Source organism: Lepisosteus oculatus, chromosome 25 (assembly GCF_040954835.1).
Source record: "Lepisosteus oculatus isolate fLepOcu1 chromosome 25, fLepOcu1.hap2, whole genome shotgun sequence".
NCBI lineage: Eukaryota > Metazoa > Chordata > Actinopteri > Semionotiformes > Lepisosteidae > Lepisosteus > Lepisosteus oculatus.
This window is the reverse complement of record NC_090720.1, coordinates 5170045-5188235: the sequence shown is the minus strand read 5'-3', so window position 1 is coordinate 5188235 and position 18191 is coordinate 5170045. Positions and strand designations below refer to the sequence as shown.

The window sequence follows — 18191 nt, the reverse complement described above, 5'->3', positions numbered from 1 at the left end:
TAAATTAATATTGATTCTGCGGATATCCAGTAGGTGGCGCCATACGAGTTGTGAGTTGCTCTGGGTGACGGTAGCTCAGGTAACACGAGTCCCAGGTACAGTACATTCACGAACGTTAGGGATTCAAGGCTGCCCAGGACTGTATAATACTAGTATAATACTACATACCACACGATGTATGTTTTTTTTTTTAATATGGTATTCATAAGATTTAGTGGTTGAGAAGTATTTGTGATATGTCCTTTTCGGACAGATCAGTTGTTGCTTTTTTATCGCTGATAAAACCAACGCAAATAGACTTACAATCAAGAAATTGAAAATCTCTTCTTTTCTACCGTGGACAATTGCCAGCAGTGTATTTCCTGTACCACAGGCCGGTAATCCTTGTATCTGTTTAGAATGTATTTCTGACTACTTACTGTCTCATCTAACAATTATCAGAAACCTGTTTATTCTTGGTGGGGGAAAAAATTGGGAATAATTCTACAAATTACGAAAAGCAAGCAGTTCATGTATTGAAGACCACACCGACGCCTAAGATTGCTTCTTCCTGACATTAATCATTACGCCCAACTACGCAAAAAAATAGTTTTTACTAAATTATACCAACATATAGGTCCTCCAAATTAAAGTTAAATTACTTCATACTGTATTATATTCATGATGTGGTAGGTCAATTTCTTTACATGTCTACTCGTAGATACATAGGGGCTATAACACCGTAAACGTCATGAGGAATGCACATAATCAGTTATTACAGGGAATGTATGTGATACGATATCATCAAAAACTTTCCCTGGGTTAAGCTGGCCGCAACGAAACCCTTTGAAAATCAGTCGCACCCAAGAAGCTGAGATCTACCTCGTCACGGCGTTTTTTAAAAATAAAATCAGGCTCTGGGAACAAGTTTCCTGTACACCAGTATCCCAAAAAGTTAGGGGGGGTCCTCAGAAATTATCTGTGACACTCTACCCGATGCTGAGCTCTTAGGTGTGCGTCACTTCGCACTAAGGGGTGAAGGTGGTACAGTATTTCTGTTCAAGAGCTAACAAATGCATGGTAGCTTCCCTGATATTATCCCTCCAGTCCTGCAGATGGTGATACCAAGATTGGGGACCGGTGCGTCCTTCCCATAGTGGGATTCAGACCAGAGGTAGTAAAAACCAGTTCCTTTATGCGTGTGTTTGAGTTGTTCATCAGATCCGGAGAGGGGAGGGGGCTTTTCTAACGTATATTTAGGACCGCAAAGGTTTGTTTGAGGGGGAGGGAGATAGTTTAGTAATCTAGTTGTAGTAGTAGGGACAGTAGTATAGCGGAATACGAAATTCTCGCACCAGACAGATGAAATGTACGTCTTGGTATGATATTGTATAAGGGGGGATATATTAAGACACTTAACAAAAGAAAAGGAATATAGCATCGGTGTTTTTTTATTTCCTTAAAACCCATTCGTTCCGTTGAGTTGGTGTGAAAGTTCTGCCTTTTTTGTCGGAAAAGGGAAAGTTAACATGTCTTAACAGAAGCGAAATACGAGGAAGTTGGCATCAAATCGTGGAAGCCTAGAAGGAATACGAAGGTCGGGCCAGTTGAAAGAAATGCTACTGCTTGCTGAGAATAACAGAAACGGAAATGCAAGAACAAAAAAGATATTTCTAATAAAGAGGGAAGAGTATGGAAGGAAACGTCCACAAGAAAAGGAAATTGGATTGCGCTGCACATGAATCTTGTGAGAGGTTTTGGAAACGAGGAAAATTGTGCAACCTAATTTAACTGTTGCACAAAAGAGTCGTTACAATCTGCGGTGTAAATAAAGTATTGCGAGGCAAAGACAGCGGAAGGAAACGACAAACAATGTCAAAGCTGGGATAATAACCGCTTCACAAACTTGATAAACACCGAAGGGGAAAACAAAAATACGGACGAACTGGGAGGAAGTATCGTCGAATACCGGAAAAATAATCAAATACAGAAGCTACAAAACCCTTAAAGAAAAAAAAAATCTTTCGTTTTGACTGTACTGCAATTACAGAAAAACAAAGCAACAATAACAGCGTAATCTGATGGCGGTTTGCATGAGGTGATGCGCTCATGCAAAGCGGAATCGATTCGCGTTTCTTTGTTCAGTTAGGTTTTGTCATCTGGTGACGGGTTTGGGTGCCATATACCTTCCCTGGAAGGAGGGTGAGTCCGTGGATTAGAGTCGGGCAGTATAACCATTGGTTACCGCTTTCCCGTCCCCTCACGATGGGGAGGAAAAAAAAGACCCTGCACGACTACGCCGCCGAGTTCACCGATTTGGCCGTGAAGAGGCATGTCGTGGAGCAGCATGAGTCCGGGGAGAGGACCCTGGTGGAAATCTTGTACTGTAAATCCTGCGAGATCCCCATGAGGGTCCGCAGGGACAGGATTCTCGAGCACCTCGCTTCAGCCAGGCACTACCGAAACAGGCGGCTCGCCAAGCAACAGTGGGAGAGAAAGCCCACGCTCATGTAAGTCCAGTTGCTCCCGCAGTGCTCGTCTCTCCGGTGTAACGTCCCCGTACGACCGTGCCGGTGTCGCTTATTGCGCACCACACAGCTCGCTTTGCCTACGCGCTTGAATGCCGCAAAACCGTGCAGGCGCTGATCCGTGAGAGCCAGCCCTCGCAGCTCATGCTGGACGGAAGCACAACTGTTCTGTCGGGGGGGTTGCTTGAGCAGACCAGCCGTTTTTAATTTCACATCAGCTGTAATGCCATTTGTTTACAACACATACATATACTGCTTGGCTATGTATGTAGCTGTGTACTGTTTATTCATCCCCCTGACCTTTTCCTACTTCCTTCATCCTCCCCTGCCTTCCCAAAACGACACTTCCTAAAACCACCTCACAAAACATGCCGAGTTTCTTTTAATCTTTCCATGCATTTTAACGTGAGTCAAGTTGTGGTAAACAGGATGTTACGTTTCGGATAACGCTTGTCCTTGTCTGTGTTTGCACCTTCCTTCCCCTTAATAACTGTTCCCTAGGCGACGAGAGTACAGGAAGGATAAATGAACAATTGCACTTAAGTAACCAGTGCTGGTTGGGGCCTTTTTAACTTCGGTCCAATGTACAGTATTAAAACTCCCCTGCCGGTCTGTTGGTACAGTGGGCACACAGCAGCATGTAATGATAGACCTTGTAAGCGTGTTTAATGTGAGTAATATATCCAAAAAAGTTTCTAATTGAGGTATTTTGCACTGCTCCGTGATAAATAGAGCTTCTACCTGACTGAGAACACCATGCATATTAAATACAGATGCGTTTTCTCTTGATTACGGTATTGTACAACAACTTTATGATACTTGGGTTAAGTCATTCAGAAGAGAATAAGACCAGTCACATAGTTGTTATTGTTAAAACATTTTATACTTTACATTTTCAGGCATATTCACACTACAGTTTATTAGAATTCTAACCAGGGCAACATCATAATTATTTTAATTTTATTTGACTGTTATCAGAAGTTATAGAAATCACCCCCATTTTTACAGCACTGCACTTTGCTGGAGCAGTCTAAGGACACCACAGCAGTGTTCACTTGTGTTTTTAACCCACAATCTTCACGAATCCTAATTAAATCCAAATATTCTCGTGCTTGACATGACCCTTTTTTGCTTCCTCATGTAAGTATGAGAGTGGGCAGGATTAAAACAATACATAATGAGCCTGTTCTGTTTTTTGACAGTACCCATGGCATCATGACATGGGTTCACAAACGAAAACCTGAACATATTACACATTATTCTAAATTAGCCTCAAAGACATAATTTAAAAGAATGTGATCTGATAGGTGATTAATAAATTTGGAGGTGTTTCCATTGGCTGTAAAATTTCAGAGAAGGATTGCCGTAACTGGCTCTGAGGCATAAATAGTTATGTCAGCGTTGAGACTGAAAGTCCTCAAAACCTTTTATATTTCAAAAACAATAAAACAAAAACCCTGGCATTTTTTAAAATAACATCAATATCACCTAAAATCCCCAAATCTTCCTTTTTAGATCTGCAGACGGATTAGTCAGATGGAAATGATGTTTCTAATTCTACTGCTGCGGAGAAAAACAAATCGCGTTTTGTTTTCATTGTGACTGTTTTTTTTTTACCATTTACATTTTAGTTTACATTTTTAGGTATACATTGAAAGGTGTTCTATACTGCATGAATAAAAATTGATATATTGAGTGAAGCAACATGTAATCTCAGTAACAGACTTGATACTGATTGAGCTAACCAGTGAGACCAGACCATTCATCCCAGTTGGCACACTTGGTAGTTACTATCTTATTGATCCAAAGATCTCACCCAGCTTTTTCTTGAAGAAAACCAAGCAGCCTCTTCAACAGCATAGCTGGGTGGCTTGTTGTATATTCCCACATAAAGAAGTTCCTCCTATTCTTGGCTTTAAATTGAACATATAGACTTTCCATTTGATATGATTTAAAGTTTCATATACAGTATACAAACATACAGTATAGAGAATTTTTGGTGGCAATTAGAGCTAAAAGATCAGTTTCCTGCAGACTAATGTTTGTGTAAATTAATATTAAGGGTAATTCAGTGAACCCTTAATTTATTTAAAGATATAGTTTAGTTTCAACAGTATACCTAAACAATCAGATCGTGGGAGGGGGCCACATATTTGCAGATACAACTTTCTTAACAGAATTCTCAAGCCCTCCATTAATTCTTGTGGTCTACTTTTCATTAGTGAGAAGATAAAAAAGGTGAAATTTCACCTGAAAAGTGAAAGAGATATTGACTTCTGCATCCAAACAACATCTCCAGAGAGTCCCCCCAAGGTTTATAAGCATATAGATTGGAAATAAGTTTCCTGCCTGTGCTGCATTTTCCACCATTCGTATTACAATAATCTATGATTGTTACACAAGATTATGATCAACATTCCAACCCGTGGGGTGCTGCAGTAAAAAAATCAGACCTTTAAGTGGTATTTAAGTCAGAACCAAGCAGAGCAGAACACCCCCACAAGTACGCTGGTCCGGTTAAACTGTGTCAGGAGACCATTCTACGTCTCCAGTTAAGAAGGCAAGAGAAGATATGAAGTGGAAAATCTGAGTAGCTACCCCAGTCTGTCAGGCCTTTGAAGCAAACTTGTCTTTGCAAAGTAGGGCCTTTATGTAATATGGCCTTTAATCCAGGCTTCGCTAGGCTGCATTTGTTTTCCACTGCCTTGTAATTTTACTCTGCTTTATTAAGTCTATTTTAACACCAGTATCGGAGGCATTTCTGCAGTTATTTCCTCTTGCCTGCCTTTTCTTAAATACCATCAAGCATTACGGCCCACGGAAAAAAAATAAATTTGGTTAACCTTTTAGCCCTGGTGTAAAAATAGCTTGAATAAGAACGTGACAAAAGAAAAAACTGTATTAACCCTTGGGTTGCATGAGGGAGCAACTCCTTATCTCATTCATTGTCATATGCTTTTATTTTCTGCTTTACAGTCAGACCTATAATTAGGCATTTGTCTCAGAGAAAGTGAGAAAGGATAGGCCAGATATATTTAACCTTCCTTTTTTTGTCAACTAGAGCATCTAGATTAGAAAAGACAATACCCATTGCACAACACTACTACTAAATGATGTCGACATTATTTTTAGGTATACATTGAAATCAGTTCTTATTATTTGTAAAAAACAAAATTAGATATCATCCCAGCAATGCAACATTTTTTGGAGGCAGCATTTGTAAATGTAACCATTATTTGGGGCTTTGCACATACAGTTAGCATGACTTGCTAAATTCTCATTACTATATAGCAAATGCTACTGTAATCGAAAGTGTCAGTGACATTAAGCACTCCAGACACTCTGAAATATGCCCTATAAAAATTCTCCTCGCTGTAACAACAACATGTCTCTGTGTTTCTTTCAGAAATGTGCCACCATTTTAAATCAACTACTGGTACAAATCGAAACGGAGTATAGGTCATGATATACAGTAGGTCTTTCATTCATAATGTGTGACACCAATACAGATGAACAAAAATGATATGTACCCATTTTGTTTCCTGGTGAGCTGTAAACATTTAAGGAAGTTCAGATTTGGCCTTGACACCAATTTACTAATCTTTATCACATATGACATGAACAGGATATCGTTTCACAAAGAACAGACAGTCATGCTTAAAGTTTAACAGAAATAAAAGCTGCTGTTAATTTTCATACTGCAGAGCCTTGTCAGCACATTCTAATGTTGCAATACAATGAATACATTTCTGCGGAATTTAAACTTTTGTGCCACCTCATTAAGTCAAGCACTTTTCAGAAGAGGCAGCTCACAGAGGCACAGTATTGTTGCAGTGAGGGGAAATAAAGATTTATCTTGAAAATGTTTGAATTCCTATATATTTGGTTTTATCCTTTAGTAATATAAGCTGTTGTATGCTACTCCCACAGAGGAGGGGGTAAGCCTGGGTTTAAATGTGTGGTCTTGAAGATAATTGCCTTAATCTCTTTCCATCTGTAAATGGAAATTATGAAACCAAAACAAGAAATTAAAAATAACAGAGCAAGAAAAGTTCCCAAAAGAGCACTTCCTGCAAAGGAGAGTTTACACAATGAAATTCCAGGAACACATGTAAGGAAGAAGGAAGACATCGTGATACAGCTCTCAGAAGTGTATGATTAACTGTTTTTAATTAACAAGGAAATAACATTTCTGAATTCCATTATCATGCTACGTTATCACACTGCTCTGTCAGTGTACAGCGTGGGGCGCAGTGGGAGGGGTAGAGAAAGTGGTATCCAGCAGTGTTGTAAAAGAAGAAAGAAACATTCTACACTTGTTAAAGCTGCATGTTGAAGAGCAACCAGATGCTCTTCCGAGACTTAAAGAAATGCCGTACACTGATAGGCTGAAGGAACTGAAACATTTCGGTCTTGAAGAGCGAATACATTGGGAAGACCATACAAATATTGAAAATTCTCAAAGCCATTCACAAAGTCAACCTAGAGGACGTCTTCAGACTGAACAATGAAGCATGAAGGACACAACTGGGAACTCTGTAGAAGTGCAATTAGAAATTAGAATAGGAGGTATTCCTTTACTCACATGGTTGTGGGAGTATGGAATAAGCTACCCAGCCATGTGGTTGAAGCCAGTACTCTGGCTTTCTTCAAGAAATGGCTCTCAAGAGAGCCCTGTATCAATTAACTACAAGCAAACAAACAGGCTCAACACGCCAAATGACTTTTTCTTGTTTTTAGCCTTTTGTATGTTCACATTTAGCTCTGTTCTGCTGAGGATGTGCAGAACATTTGCTAGACAGTTCTGCAGATGTGCAGAACAGTTCTCGCCACTGTTGATTTGGGGGGACTTTCCGGCATTCTAAAAGATCTGGAATCCAGAAGGAAATGCTTTATGTACAAAATGGTTTGGAATGAACAAAAACCGGCATAACCTGACACCAGAAGCCATGCCACAAGGAGTACAAAAAGCATCTGGTTATGGCTGGTGCTCTCTCAGAGAGGTATTGGTCCAACAATACAGCGCAGAAATATCCAACTTGCGTCAGTTCTTCTCAGGTAGGTACAGATGTGGCATTAACTCAGCTTGGATGTGCCTGTGGAAAATGGGTTTAGTCTACATGTTCTAACATCGCTCTGGTATGGCCAGGCCAGGCATGTCACATGAAGCCCACTCTGGGGCCAGTCCTCAGCCAGTCCCAGTGAAAGCAAATCATTAAACTCCTCCCTGCAAGAACCTGGAATGGACAAGGGGGTAGGACTGAACTGCAGTCCCTTACACCAGGACTGCTGATCTCATCCTCTTGATGTGCAGGCAGAGAGGGGCAGAGGAAAGCAGAATAACCTCACCCGTCTTCCAGTGCTGCACGTTCCAGAATAAACAGGTGTGCTTTCCAAACCTTGCTGTCCGTTTCCTGATGTCTAGTCTGTGTAATTGCTTTTGAATCAATTCTGAATGGATGTGTTTTGTACAGCTTTGATTGATTCCAACATGGAAGGACAAGAAAGCAAGTGTCTCAGAACATGGAGTGCAGAAGAAAACCATTTTTTTTTGCAGTACACACATAAATCTCAGGGACAGTCTGAAGAAAAAAGTGTTTGGTTCGTTAGGTTGTTTAGGTTTGTTAGGTTATTAAATCAGTGTTTTTATGGGATTCAATATTACTTTCACTTTGTAGTAATTTACATTTTCATGAGTTTGTTTAATAAAAGATGGGATTGTTTAATCATCTTCGTAGACGACTTTGAATTACAATTATAGATAATACCTGTAAAGCATATGACATACATAGATTTCTAGAAAGCTTTTGTTGGGCTCCTACATAAATGACAAGGTTTTAAATTAAAAGTGTCAGTAATCTAATGTGTATAAGCCACAGAATGAAAACTACTGAATAAATAGGGAACAACAAGTCATTTAAGGAATATAACTACTAATGGTACTACTTTAATTGGGATCTATTTTAAGCCCAATGCTCTTCTAGGTCTATATCAACAACATAGATTGTTGATATAACCATAGACTGGTTACACATTTGGAAAATGTACATAAATTGTAAAAATTGCATAGTGATTTATGCAGGGACCAGTAAGGTATTCTGTGAACATCACAAGGGCGATCAGAAGCTACAGGAGGTCGCACATGGAAGGAATCTGGGTGTTTATGTGCATTCTTCTCACTCAAACCTACGCATTAGTAAGACCTAATTTGGACTGGGGTCAGCTTTGATCACAATACCACAAAAATAGGGATATTAAAACCTTAGAGTTCAAAGAAGAGTGACAAGGAGGATTGGGAGATTGTCATACATGTCAAAAGAGCTAAAAGTGTAGAAAAAAGGAGACTCGTATATCAAATCCTAAGTGGTGCAGACAGTCAACCTAGGGAACTACTTCAATAACAAGGACACAGAGTCACAGTTAAACAAAAGGGGAATGCATTTAGAATAGGGAACAAGAACTGCAGGGTGTCTAGCATTCCCAGTCAGCTACTGTATTTAAACACTAAATTCTGCTCCACGTCAGGAAGGGACTGGAATGAGTTTTACATTCACTAAACTAAAACTATCAAATGAAGAAAATGGGCACAATGGCCTCCTCTCTTTTACGGCCTTCCTTATATTCTTCTGTGCCCACAGCATCGTCTCGGAGACAGAATCGACTGCTTTAACTGTAAAACCCAGACGGTTTCTGTAAGCAGGAAGTCACTGCTAACGGTGGTGAAAAGTGAGACCTTACCTTTCTCATGTATGGCTCCTGGTCCATTCAGCTACCCTGTTGCCTAGCGACAGATGTCCTGTATTTGCCACCGTTGGGTTTGAAAGTAAACAGAGGGCGGGAAAGAGATTAGCTTTCTTTAAAAGCCTGCAGAAATAGAGTCCCCCCCTCTTACTGCGCCGTGCACTGGCAGTGAATAACTCTGGTGCCAGCTCTGCACTTTGCACCCTGGCATTTCATCTCTGGTATTGCATTAATGCTTTGGTCTCGTTAGACATCAAATACAACATACTGCAGCATGACTTCGCTGCACATCGTCAGAAAGCACAAGTGATTAATCGCTACAGATTCAAGGTTTGCTGTACTACAGTTTGTCTTTTGCCTCTCTTGTACACTTTGAAAAACGGAGCAAGGCCCCCTTGTGAAAGGAAATGTCTGGAAAAATACACCTATGCTTTAGTCAAGGAATAAACTCTGTTCTACTTTTGTTAAAAATGAGATAAAAAATAAACCTTTTCGTTCCTTGCAGACCTTCGCCAACCGACGTCCACCCCAGCATACCAGTCAAGCTAGACTCCACTCCCCCCCTGGCCTTGCAGTCCCAGCTGATCCTGCATGGAAATCACTGCTCCTCCACAAGCACCAGTGCCCACCCGCCTCCAGCCTCCCAGTACCAACCAGCGGTCCCGCCCCGCCCCAGTGGCGTCAGCTCCACTGCTAATGGAAGCTCCGCCTCCACACAGGTTGACCACGCCCCTTCTATGACCTCAAACAAGGGCCTGGTCGGCTCTCGAGTCAAGAGCCCCCCGCTGCTGGCATGGTCCTCCAGCCCCTGGTTGGTGGTGACGGAGGCGTCTAACAGTGTGTCCTCCGGGCGGCACAGCTCCGGGGGAGGGTTGCCAGGTGGCCTGGGAGTTGGGTTGGCGCTCTTTGGCGTTGGCTCCGGCAGCAGGGCCCTGTGCCAGAGCCTGGTAGAGGAGAGTGGGTGCCACTTGCTGTATATCGTGGAGGACCAGCGCTGGGAAGTCGAGAGCCTCTTTAGCCAAGAGCATCTTACTCATACCCGCGTGCTTCGTGCCATTGACACTGACATCGTGCTCAGCGACCAACGGTATGACTCTGAAGCTGCTACAAGGTCTGAGCAGGGGGGGGGGTCCGTTCTATCATGGCTGATAGATAGATAGATGCCGAAGGCTGCGTTCCCAAAACAAATCTCATTTCACATGCTTAGCTAATCAACTTCTTGCTGTTTGCAAGTTCAAAAACCACTGAATCGAATCTACGAATCGATTTCGGATGGCTGTTGGAGAACCTCATTTTCTCACACAAATCATACAAAACTGGCCGCTTACAAAATGAGAGTGCAACCAGTCACATCTCAGCGACCCCTGCACACACTTTCCAAGCCCCTGAAAGAGATGAAAGGAATTGTTTATGTTTCTGAACAACAGCGGAGCTGATGCCCAGCCGTCTAGAGACAAGTTTCTGTGCGGGCATAGAGGTTAACACATAGCGGTGTTAAATAGAGTGTTTTTGAGGGGGGAGTGGGGCTGGACTGGGGTGTAGTCAGCTGAGATGCAGTTCAATGTTGGGTTCTCACTGAGGAGCTTTTTTCAGTTTGTGGTCTGACTCTTTTTGTTTTGTAGTGTCGCAGGAGTAGTGGTTTGTTCTCCCCCAAATGAGGCCTCAGTCATAGTTCTGGATGCATTACGAGCAGGTAGGCTTCTGAGGCACAACTCGAACTGAAGTGCGTTTGAGGAACAGGCTTCGTCTTTTCCCCCCGACTGATCGTGTACGCTCCTGTGTATGGCCTTGTTTATTTCTGTTTTCGAAAAAACACGATGCATAAAATATATCTTCTGTGAATTATTTTAGCATGATCAAAGTATATATGACCAGGTCATCTGGCATTTCTATGTGTTAAAATGTATTTTTACCCAAGGTTCTAGCTTCAATGTAAGCCCTGAACCAGGTCTCTACTGTATGTACTTACAAAGATATTGCAAACTCTTTAAGAAGAATACCATTCCAGACGGAAAGACTTAATCAGGACTTCTGAACAGTATAGTTATGATTACCAGTATAGTTTAATGATTAACATTTGAAGATATTTATTACTTCAAATCTTGTTAGAATTAGACATTTGAAACTGAAATCTGAAACAAAGATGTCTTCATTTTGGTCTAATACGATCTTGTTCCTTGACTGTCTTCTGTCCAGGTAAAGGGGTGTTCTGTGAGAAGCTGCCTAGTTTAGACAGACACATAGCAGAGTCCTGCTTTGAAGAGGCTGAAAGGCTGGGGAAACCACTGGTGTGTGGATTTTACAAGTAAGCATTGTGCGCTGCAAAACTGTGTGCATCAGGCTTACTTTTTCACTGTAATGTGATGTATTGAAACACATTCATATGTATTGTAGGCGTTTTGACCCAGCTTTGCAGTTCTTGTATAAGAGGGTTCATGAAAACGGCACCTTGGGTAGAATTCAGAGGATATCCGCCGTGAGTCGACTGTACCCTCGTCCTTCTGTGGCCAGGATCAAATCATCCGGTAAGCTTTTCATCCACCGTGCCATCTCCCTTTGCCACCACAATACCGAAAACTTCACTACGTTTTAATGATTTATAGAGATTTTAAACCAGTGCTGGCCCACATGTTGTTGTTTTTTAAATGTATAGCACAAGGGCAGAAGGTCACAATGTGTTACCATACATTCAGTATGTGTTCATGTTAAAACCCCTACTTGAAAAGGTTCAGAATTGTGAACACACTTTGCTGAGATGTCTAACCACTTCTTTGGGATAACTAAAAAAGCAGCAGTACCTTAACCATTAAACATACTGATAAAACAATCTACCGATATGTGAGCAGTCTTTTCTTCATGGATGTGTTAACCATGTTAGTTTTTTGCTTCATACATTCTGTTTCTATACACTGTATGTGAAGTAAAAAACAGTTGAAAATGATTACCTGCGAATCTCTAGCGATTAGCGATTAGTGGATGAGTGGGTGACGTCTTCCATCTGGGCCAGAATCTCATTCATGAGCCCCATGTATGGCGATAGAGGACTATGCAGTGAAGATTCAATGGACTGCTCCTAAGAGTTGGGGTATTAACCCAGGTGTCCTAACTAAAGTCCACTCTGGGCTTGTACAATTCCCCTTTATTTGAATTGTCAAAGCAAAGACTGTTCTTTGATGTGATCACCTGTGTAGCAGGGCCACTGGTGCAGAATGGCTGCTACACTTCATTCAGGTTGGAGCTGTACTTGACTGGATACATTCATATATGTACAGCTCTTAGATATTATTAGGGGTGAAAAGAGCTGTATTAATTTATGAGATGATGATGATGATGATGATTATTAAGCAATATGTCCTCACTTTGTCACAGGAGGGATCTTTTTCAGCATGGCTGTACATGATATTGATATTATCTGCTGGCTGTTAGGAGAAAGTGCTCCAGACACCATCTTTTCTCTGGGACATGCATTCTGTGCAGGTAAAACACTGAGCTGAACGTGACAAATTAACGCTTAATACCTATGCAGACCATTAATTCAATAAGCCCTTATAATACCTTAAAATATCCTGCATTGAAATGGATCCATGAATTAAAAGCAGCAGTTTAATTTTTTTTAATCAATTCCGCTCTGTTTTGCTTCTACTGTATATCAGAAACATGCATGATGTTAGTTTATATGTATGCATTGATAAAAGACAGATAAAAAGTAGTTGTGGATGTTTGTAGACATTGATCAAGCCTATGTTGTGTGATTCTTCCTATTCAGTGTATTGTATAATGTCCCAAAGCTTTGGATTTTCGTGTAGTTTGCAGTCTTGTGATGCATTTTGTTTTCAAACCTCTGGGATGCTACATAAGATGATGTCGCATTCTCTATGTAGACTAAATGTCACAAAGCTTAGGGTTGTATGCAAATCACACGCCATGCTCACAGTATAACGCCGGTGAAGGATGTCGGTGAATGTTTTGTCCTTGCTCGGTGTCTTGGCAGAAGTGGCCGCGGTGAACGACGCCGATTCCATCTCCGTCAGTATGAAATTCCCCAGCGGGGCCATCGCCTCCCTGGATGTCAGCCAGCACTGCAACAAGAGCTGTGACCAAAGCCTGGAGGTGTGTGTGTGTGTGTGTCCCAAGTGTGAAGCACGCCACGCAGGGCCACCCAGCCCCAGCCCTGACCCGCTGTCAGTGGCCTCTCTCCCCTCCGTTTACAAAGCCTCGCTTTCCAGTGCAGAGCATCTAATGAAAGACTCGCTCTTTTCTGAGACAAGAGATGAATTGCCTCGTGTTGTTCCAGTTTTCCGTAGCACATTGACATTCGAGAAGTTAATCATTTCCAGCTGCTTTCCAAGGCTTGCTTGCTTCCAGTGCTACAGTATGTCATTGAAGGACAGCAGCACAGCCTCTCCCGATTTCAGTAGTATGAAACATACTCCATGAAAGAGTCTGTGACACCCCCCTAATGGGATTGTGGGTTACCCCCCAGCAAAGCTAGTATTAATTTATATGGATGGATGGGCTACAGCAATTAGGGTTACAACAGCAGTGTCTGCAGTGAGGATCTGAATAATAAGCTTTCCAGTTTACCAAAAGCTCAGAGCCCTGACTATAGAGCCTCCTTAACTGTTATTTTGACGATGGGCAGCTTGTGACCCTCTCCTGTGCATGAAATGCCCTTCTACCATCATAAAATAAGTGTTTTGCTAAATCTAGGTTTTCATGACATTTCAGCGATGTTTACATACATATGTTGATTCTCGATAAGATGTTTGGAGGAAGTGAGACAGGAAGTCACTGAGATTCTAGCAAGAGGTGTTTGTTTACTCTTTGTGGTTTCTGTTACGAGATTAAAAAAAACACTTGTTTTCTGTTTTTGAGTAAAAATAAATCAGCTGTCCTTTTGGGACTAGTTTCTATGCGCCCAGTGGGGCAAAGTAGAGTTTTATAAGAGACTTCATAGACCTTTAACTGTCCTTTAATTGTCACTAAGGATGGGAGCTGGACCCACAGATTGCATGTACAGTACATCTCCTAAATGAGGAGGAAAGGAAATTGGGCGGAGATTTAATCCAAGCCACATCCTACAATATGCTGAATGGGTCAGCCCAGAGACTTTTGAATCTAATTCTAAAATGAAAGAGAATTAATTTAGGACTCAGAATTAGAAACGCATCAATACACAAAGAGTTGTGAGTGCCTGGAACCGAATTCCGAGTCAGCTGGATAAAGTCTAAACTCTGGGCTCTGATTAAGAAGTATCTGGACAAAATCTTAAAGAAATGTAACTTATCTACCAAGCAAACCTGACAGGCAGAATGGCCTCCTGTCAGTTTCTTGCTGACTGCTTCATGTGGGGTGTCTTGAGCTGTGGCTGGTGACAGTGTAGTAATGGTACATTGTGGCTGATGGTGTGTTTTGGGGGTGACGTACTGTATATTCAAGTGAATGAGTAAAGCTCTTACCTTGTGCTGTTTTCCTGGGTCCTGTTATTCGCCAGGTCCATGGCTCAGAAGGTTCCCTGCAGATGGAGAACCGGAACCCTCTGGGAATCTCAGACCATAGCACCTCTTCTGGCCTGTGCCTACAGTCCACATCTGACCGCTACAGAGAAGCCTACAGAGAACTGTTGCGCCACTTCCTCAGGACTCTCAAAGGTCAGTGCTGGTGAGCTCGGAGACTGCTACGCACTACCTCAGCTCATCCTCCTGGACTTGAGAAAGGGATGTTAAGGAGTTGCGATGCACTTTTTCTAGGAGTACTGTACATACACTGTGTCAGGGGAATTTTGGAGGATTCATAAAACAGTACATTATTTTCTTGCTATGTGATGAGCTGTCAATTCCTGAACTGTCAGTTGTAAGTTCGGTGGCATGTCAAAATCTTAGGTCTTATTTCATATGGTACCATTTTTTTGTGGTTTTGTTGTTATATGCACTTCTTGCACCATGATCAGATGCAGTTGCAAAGTCATTTTGGATTAAAGTGTCTGCCCAGTGACTAAATGTAAATGTATTTGCATTTGTTAAATGTTGCATTTGATGAATGCATTTGGATTTTTTCATTCTCTTCCTTTAAAATGAATCCAAACCTCCTGTAGTTAATAACTAGAGTAGGTCTTCTTCACGCATATAATACAGTGCGTTTTTGTTCCTGGTGTAAGAAATGGTGCAGTATAGCAGCAATTCACAGTCGAACTGGTAGGCAGAAGTTCAGTAATGTCCATTTCCTCTTGGTCTCAATTTGGCAGGAAGGGAAACACCTTTCTTCACCAAAGAGCAGTATTTGTGGACAATCCAGGTGGCGGCAGCAGCTGAGCAGTCGTGGAGAAACGGCTCTGCAGTGGACCTGCGAAATGAAGCCCCCGACACCACCGTCATCAAGACTGAGGTCCAGTGATCAGGCCTGGACTCCACTGGTCTAGAGCCCAGGAACGCATCGCAGACTTCACAGTCCACCTATGCAGCAGCACTTATCTCTGAACAGCCACGGTCGGCACCAGGACTGAAACATGCATTTGTTTTTCATTTCCTTATGTTGCCTGTTATTTTGCCTCTCGAAACTCCTCTTAACAAGATCGTGACAAAACTGTTTTTTAGAAGCTCGTTTTTAACTGCCTCAAGAAATGTTCTTTTGCTTCTCCAACACATAGCCCTGAAAGATCTGCTATTATTTTTTGGTGTGTTTAATTAAACTGAAAAAAGAAACCTCACGGTCATACATGGACAGAATTCTTTGACCTGTTTATACAGACTTCTCTCCCTACACCATTGATTTGCAATGCTACAATCATTCTGGGACATGTCATTTTTATTTGTTTGACATAACATGCCTTGTAGAGTTCCCTAAATCATTTTAAAACAAACATATATCTGTGTTGGATAGAATATTGATATCTTAAGCACAAAAATGCACTGAGTTTGTTTTTGTAAATGTACATAAGTCCAAAAATAGAACAATTGATTAGTAAAACTGTCAAATCAGACTTATACCTAAAAGTTCCATTCTCTTCTTCTTTTTTATTAGTTTTACAAATTTCTCATATCTAATATAAAATTAGATGTAAGTTAAACTATGGCCATGAAGTTTTATGTATAAGAATAAGTTATCAGAAATGCAATATCTGTGCCTTAAATTTTGTCAATGTATAAAAATGTCTGGAAATCTCCAATGCCAAAAAGTGTTCAAAGAACACATTAAGGAGTCATTATCATTTTTTTCTAAGCTAATAATTAAATATTTTTTTTCTTTTTGTAACGTGAACATTACCAACCAAGTGTTATTTGTTAATCCTTACAGTGCAACATTCTGCAGCTAGCTCTGCCTTCCAAAAGACAAATTCTTTGGTCTACAGTTCTTCATAGTATTGAGTTCCCATGTTCTTGGACAGATAAAAATAACAATATTTAACTTATGTGTACATTTGTACATAAAGTTGAACCCCCTGTGTGCTCAGACATAATCTTTCCAAGTTAAAAACTGTTATCATTTATTCCAACTTGAAAATGACCACACTATGAACTGTCATGAAACCACACAGACATGACTTGGAAGTGTAATACCTACAGCCAGTGCTTCAGAAATTAAATGGAGAGCTGCTTATCCACCCGATGAGGTGTTTCAAATGTATTATTCATCAGGAGGCTGAGTATACTGTTTCTGTTCTCGGAAAACCGAAATACCAAGTGGGAACTTCATGATAGCTTCCTATAGCTGCAGCTAGTTTGACTTCCAGAGCATCATAAATATTTTTTTTTGTACAGACTGTGCTTGACGTCTAACTTCCACGTCTGTTTTACATTTAAACTCCATGGAATTGCATTTGAAACTGAGCTTAACAGATCAAAAGACAGAGGGCAGGTAGTCTAGGCTGTCTTATCTAATTGTTCGTTCTATTTATATTTCATCAGTCCCTTAAGAACCAGTAAATCCAATACATATTCCTATTGCAGTACACTTTTAGTAGTAAAAAAAAACTTTTCTTAAAATAGAATCTAAGATGTGCTCATTTAAAAGTCAATAAAACAATTTACCTGCATATGTTACCAATTTCACCTTTTTCCTCTCTTTTATATTAAAGAAAATGTCCTTATTGCAACATTTACAGTATGTTGCATATGAGGAAGAAGATCCCTTGATAACCACTGCTGAATACATTAGAATCGAATGGCTGATCTGCAGTCATAAGCTACAGGTCACAATTGTTGCCTATTATTTCATCAAGGAATATTTTCTGTGAGTGGGGGGGTGCAGTCTATGAAATCAGTGTGTATATTGTCTGTACTGTATGTTGGAGACCATAAACATGTTTAAACCTGGGTACTGTTTTGTGGTGAGTATGTTAGTGACTTTATGAAGTATAGGTTACCTTTTGAACATTAATGCTTCTTGTGTGAAAAGTTTTCTTTCCTGAACAGGAATATTTGTGAATCACTTGTACATTTGTCCATTTAAACAAAAATTATGAATATAAATGTAGTCATAAGGTATTGCCTCCTACCTAAATAAAACAAGTTTTTGCATATTTGTAAGTGTTTTCATTTGTAAAAACTTTAACTAGCACTTTGCAGAGCACACAAAAATATGTGGAAAAGACAGAAAAATTGGAATACCTTCTGAAGTAATAATATTCAATGCAGACCAACAGTTTCCAAGATGTTCTCTTCAGGATATGTCCTAAAAGATATGAGTTAATGAGATCATGTTTATTGGTCCTGAAAGTGGGTAAACCCAACACTTAAAAAACTGAACTTATGAAGTAATTATATTCATCTTATGCGTCATGAACTTTGGCCAGAACCTTCAATTCCAAGCAAGAATGATTTAGCTTTTTGTATGGTACTCCTTGATTTTCATTGATTGGACCTACAAAATATTTACTAATATAAAAAGCACTTTTGCTCAAAATAAGGGTTTCCATCCATCTCTTTACATTTGCACTGTGTTAAC

The 18191-nt window shown here is 40.6% G+C and overlaps 1 protein-coding gene across 2 annotated transcripts; it reads left to right on the top strand.

Moving 5' to 3' along the window:
* The first annotated feature begins 1170 nt into the window (after positions 1–1170).
* LOC107075568 (streptomycin biosynthesis protein StrI-like) lies at positions 1171–17766 on the top strand. 2 transcript variants are annotated; one of them, XM_069183725.1, is made up of 9 exons: positions 1171–2489; positions 9754–10359; positions 10871–10941; positions 11445–11553; positions 11643–11773; positions 12618–12725; positions 13240–13358; positions 14743–14899; positions 15493–17766. In XM_069183725.1, the coding sequence occupies exons 1-9, from the start codon at positions 2245–2247 to the stop codon at positions 15639–15641; spliced, it is 1695 nt and encodes a 564-aa protein (XP_069039826.1). In that variant the 5' UTR covers positions 1171–2244; the 3' UTR covers positions 15642–17766. The 2 variants fall into 2 exon arrangements, with proteins under 2 accessions (XP_069039826.1, XP_015192567.2); XM_015337081.2 differs by having other exon boundaries at positions 1172–2489; positions 9754–10335.
* Positions 17767–18191: the final 425 nt, after the last annotated feature.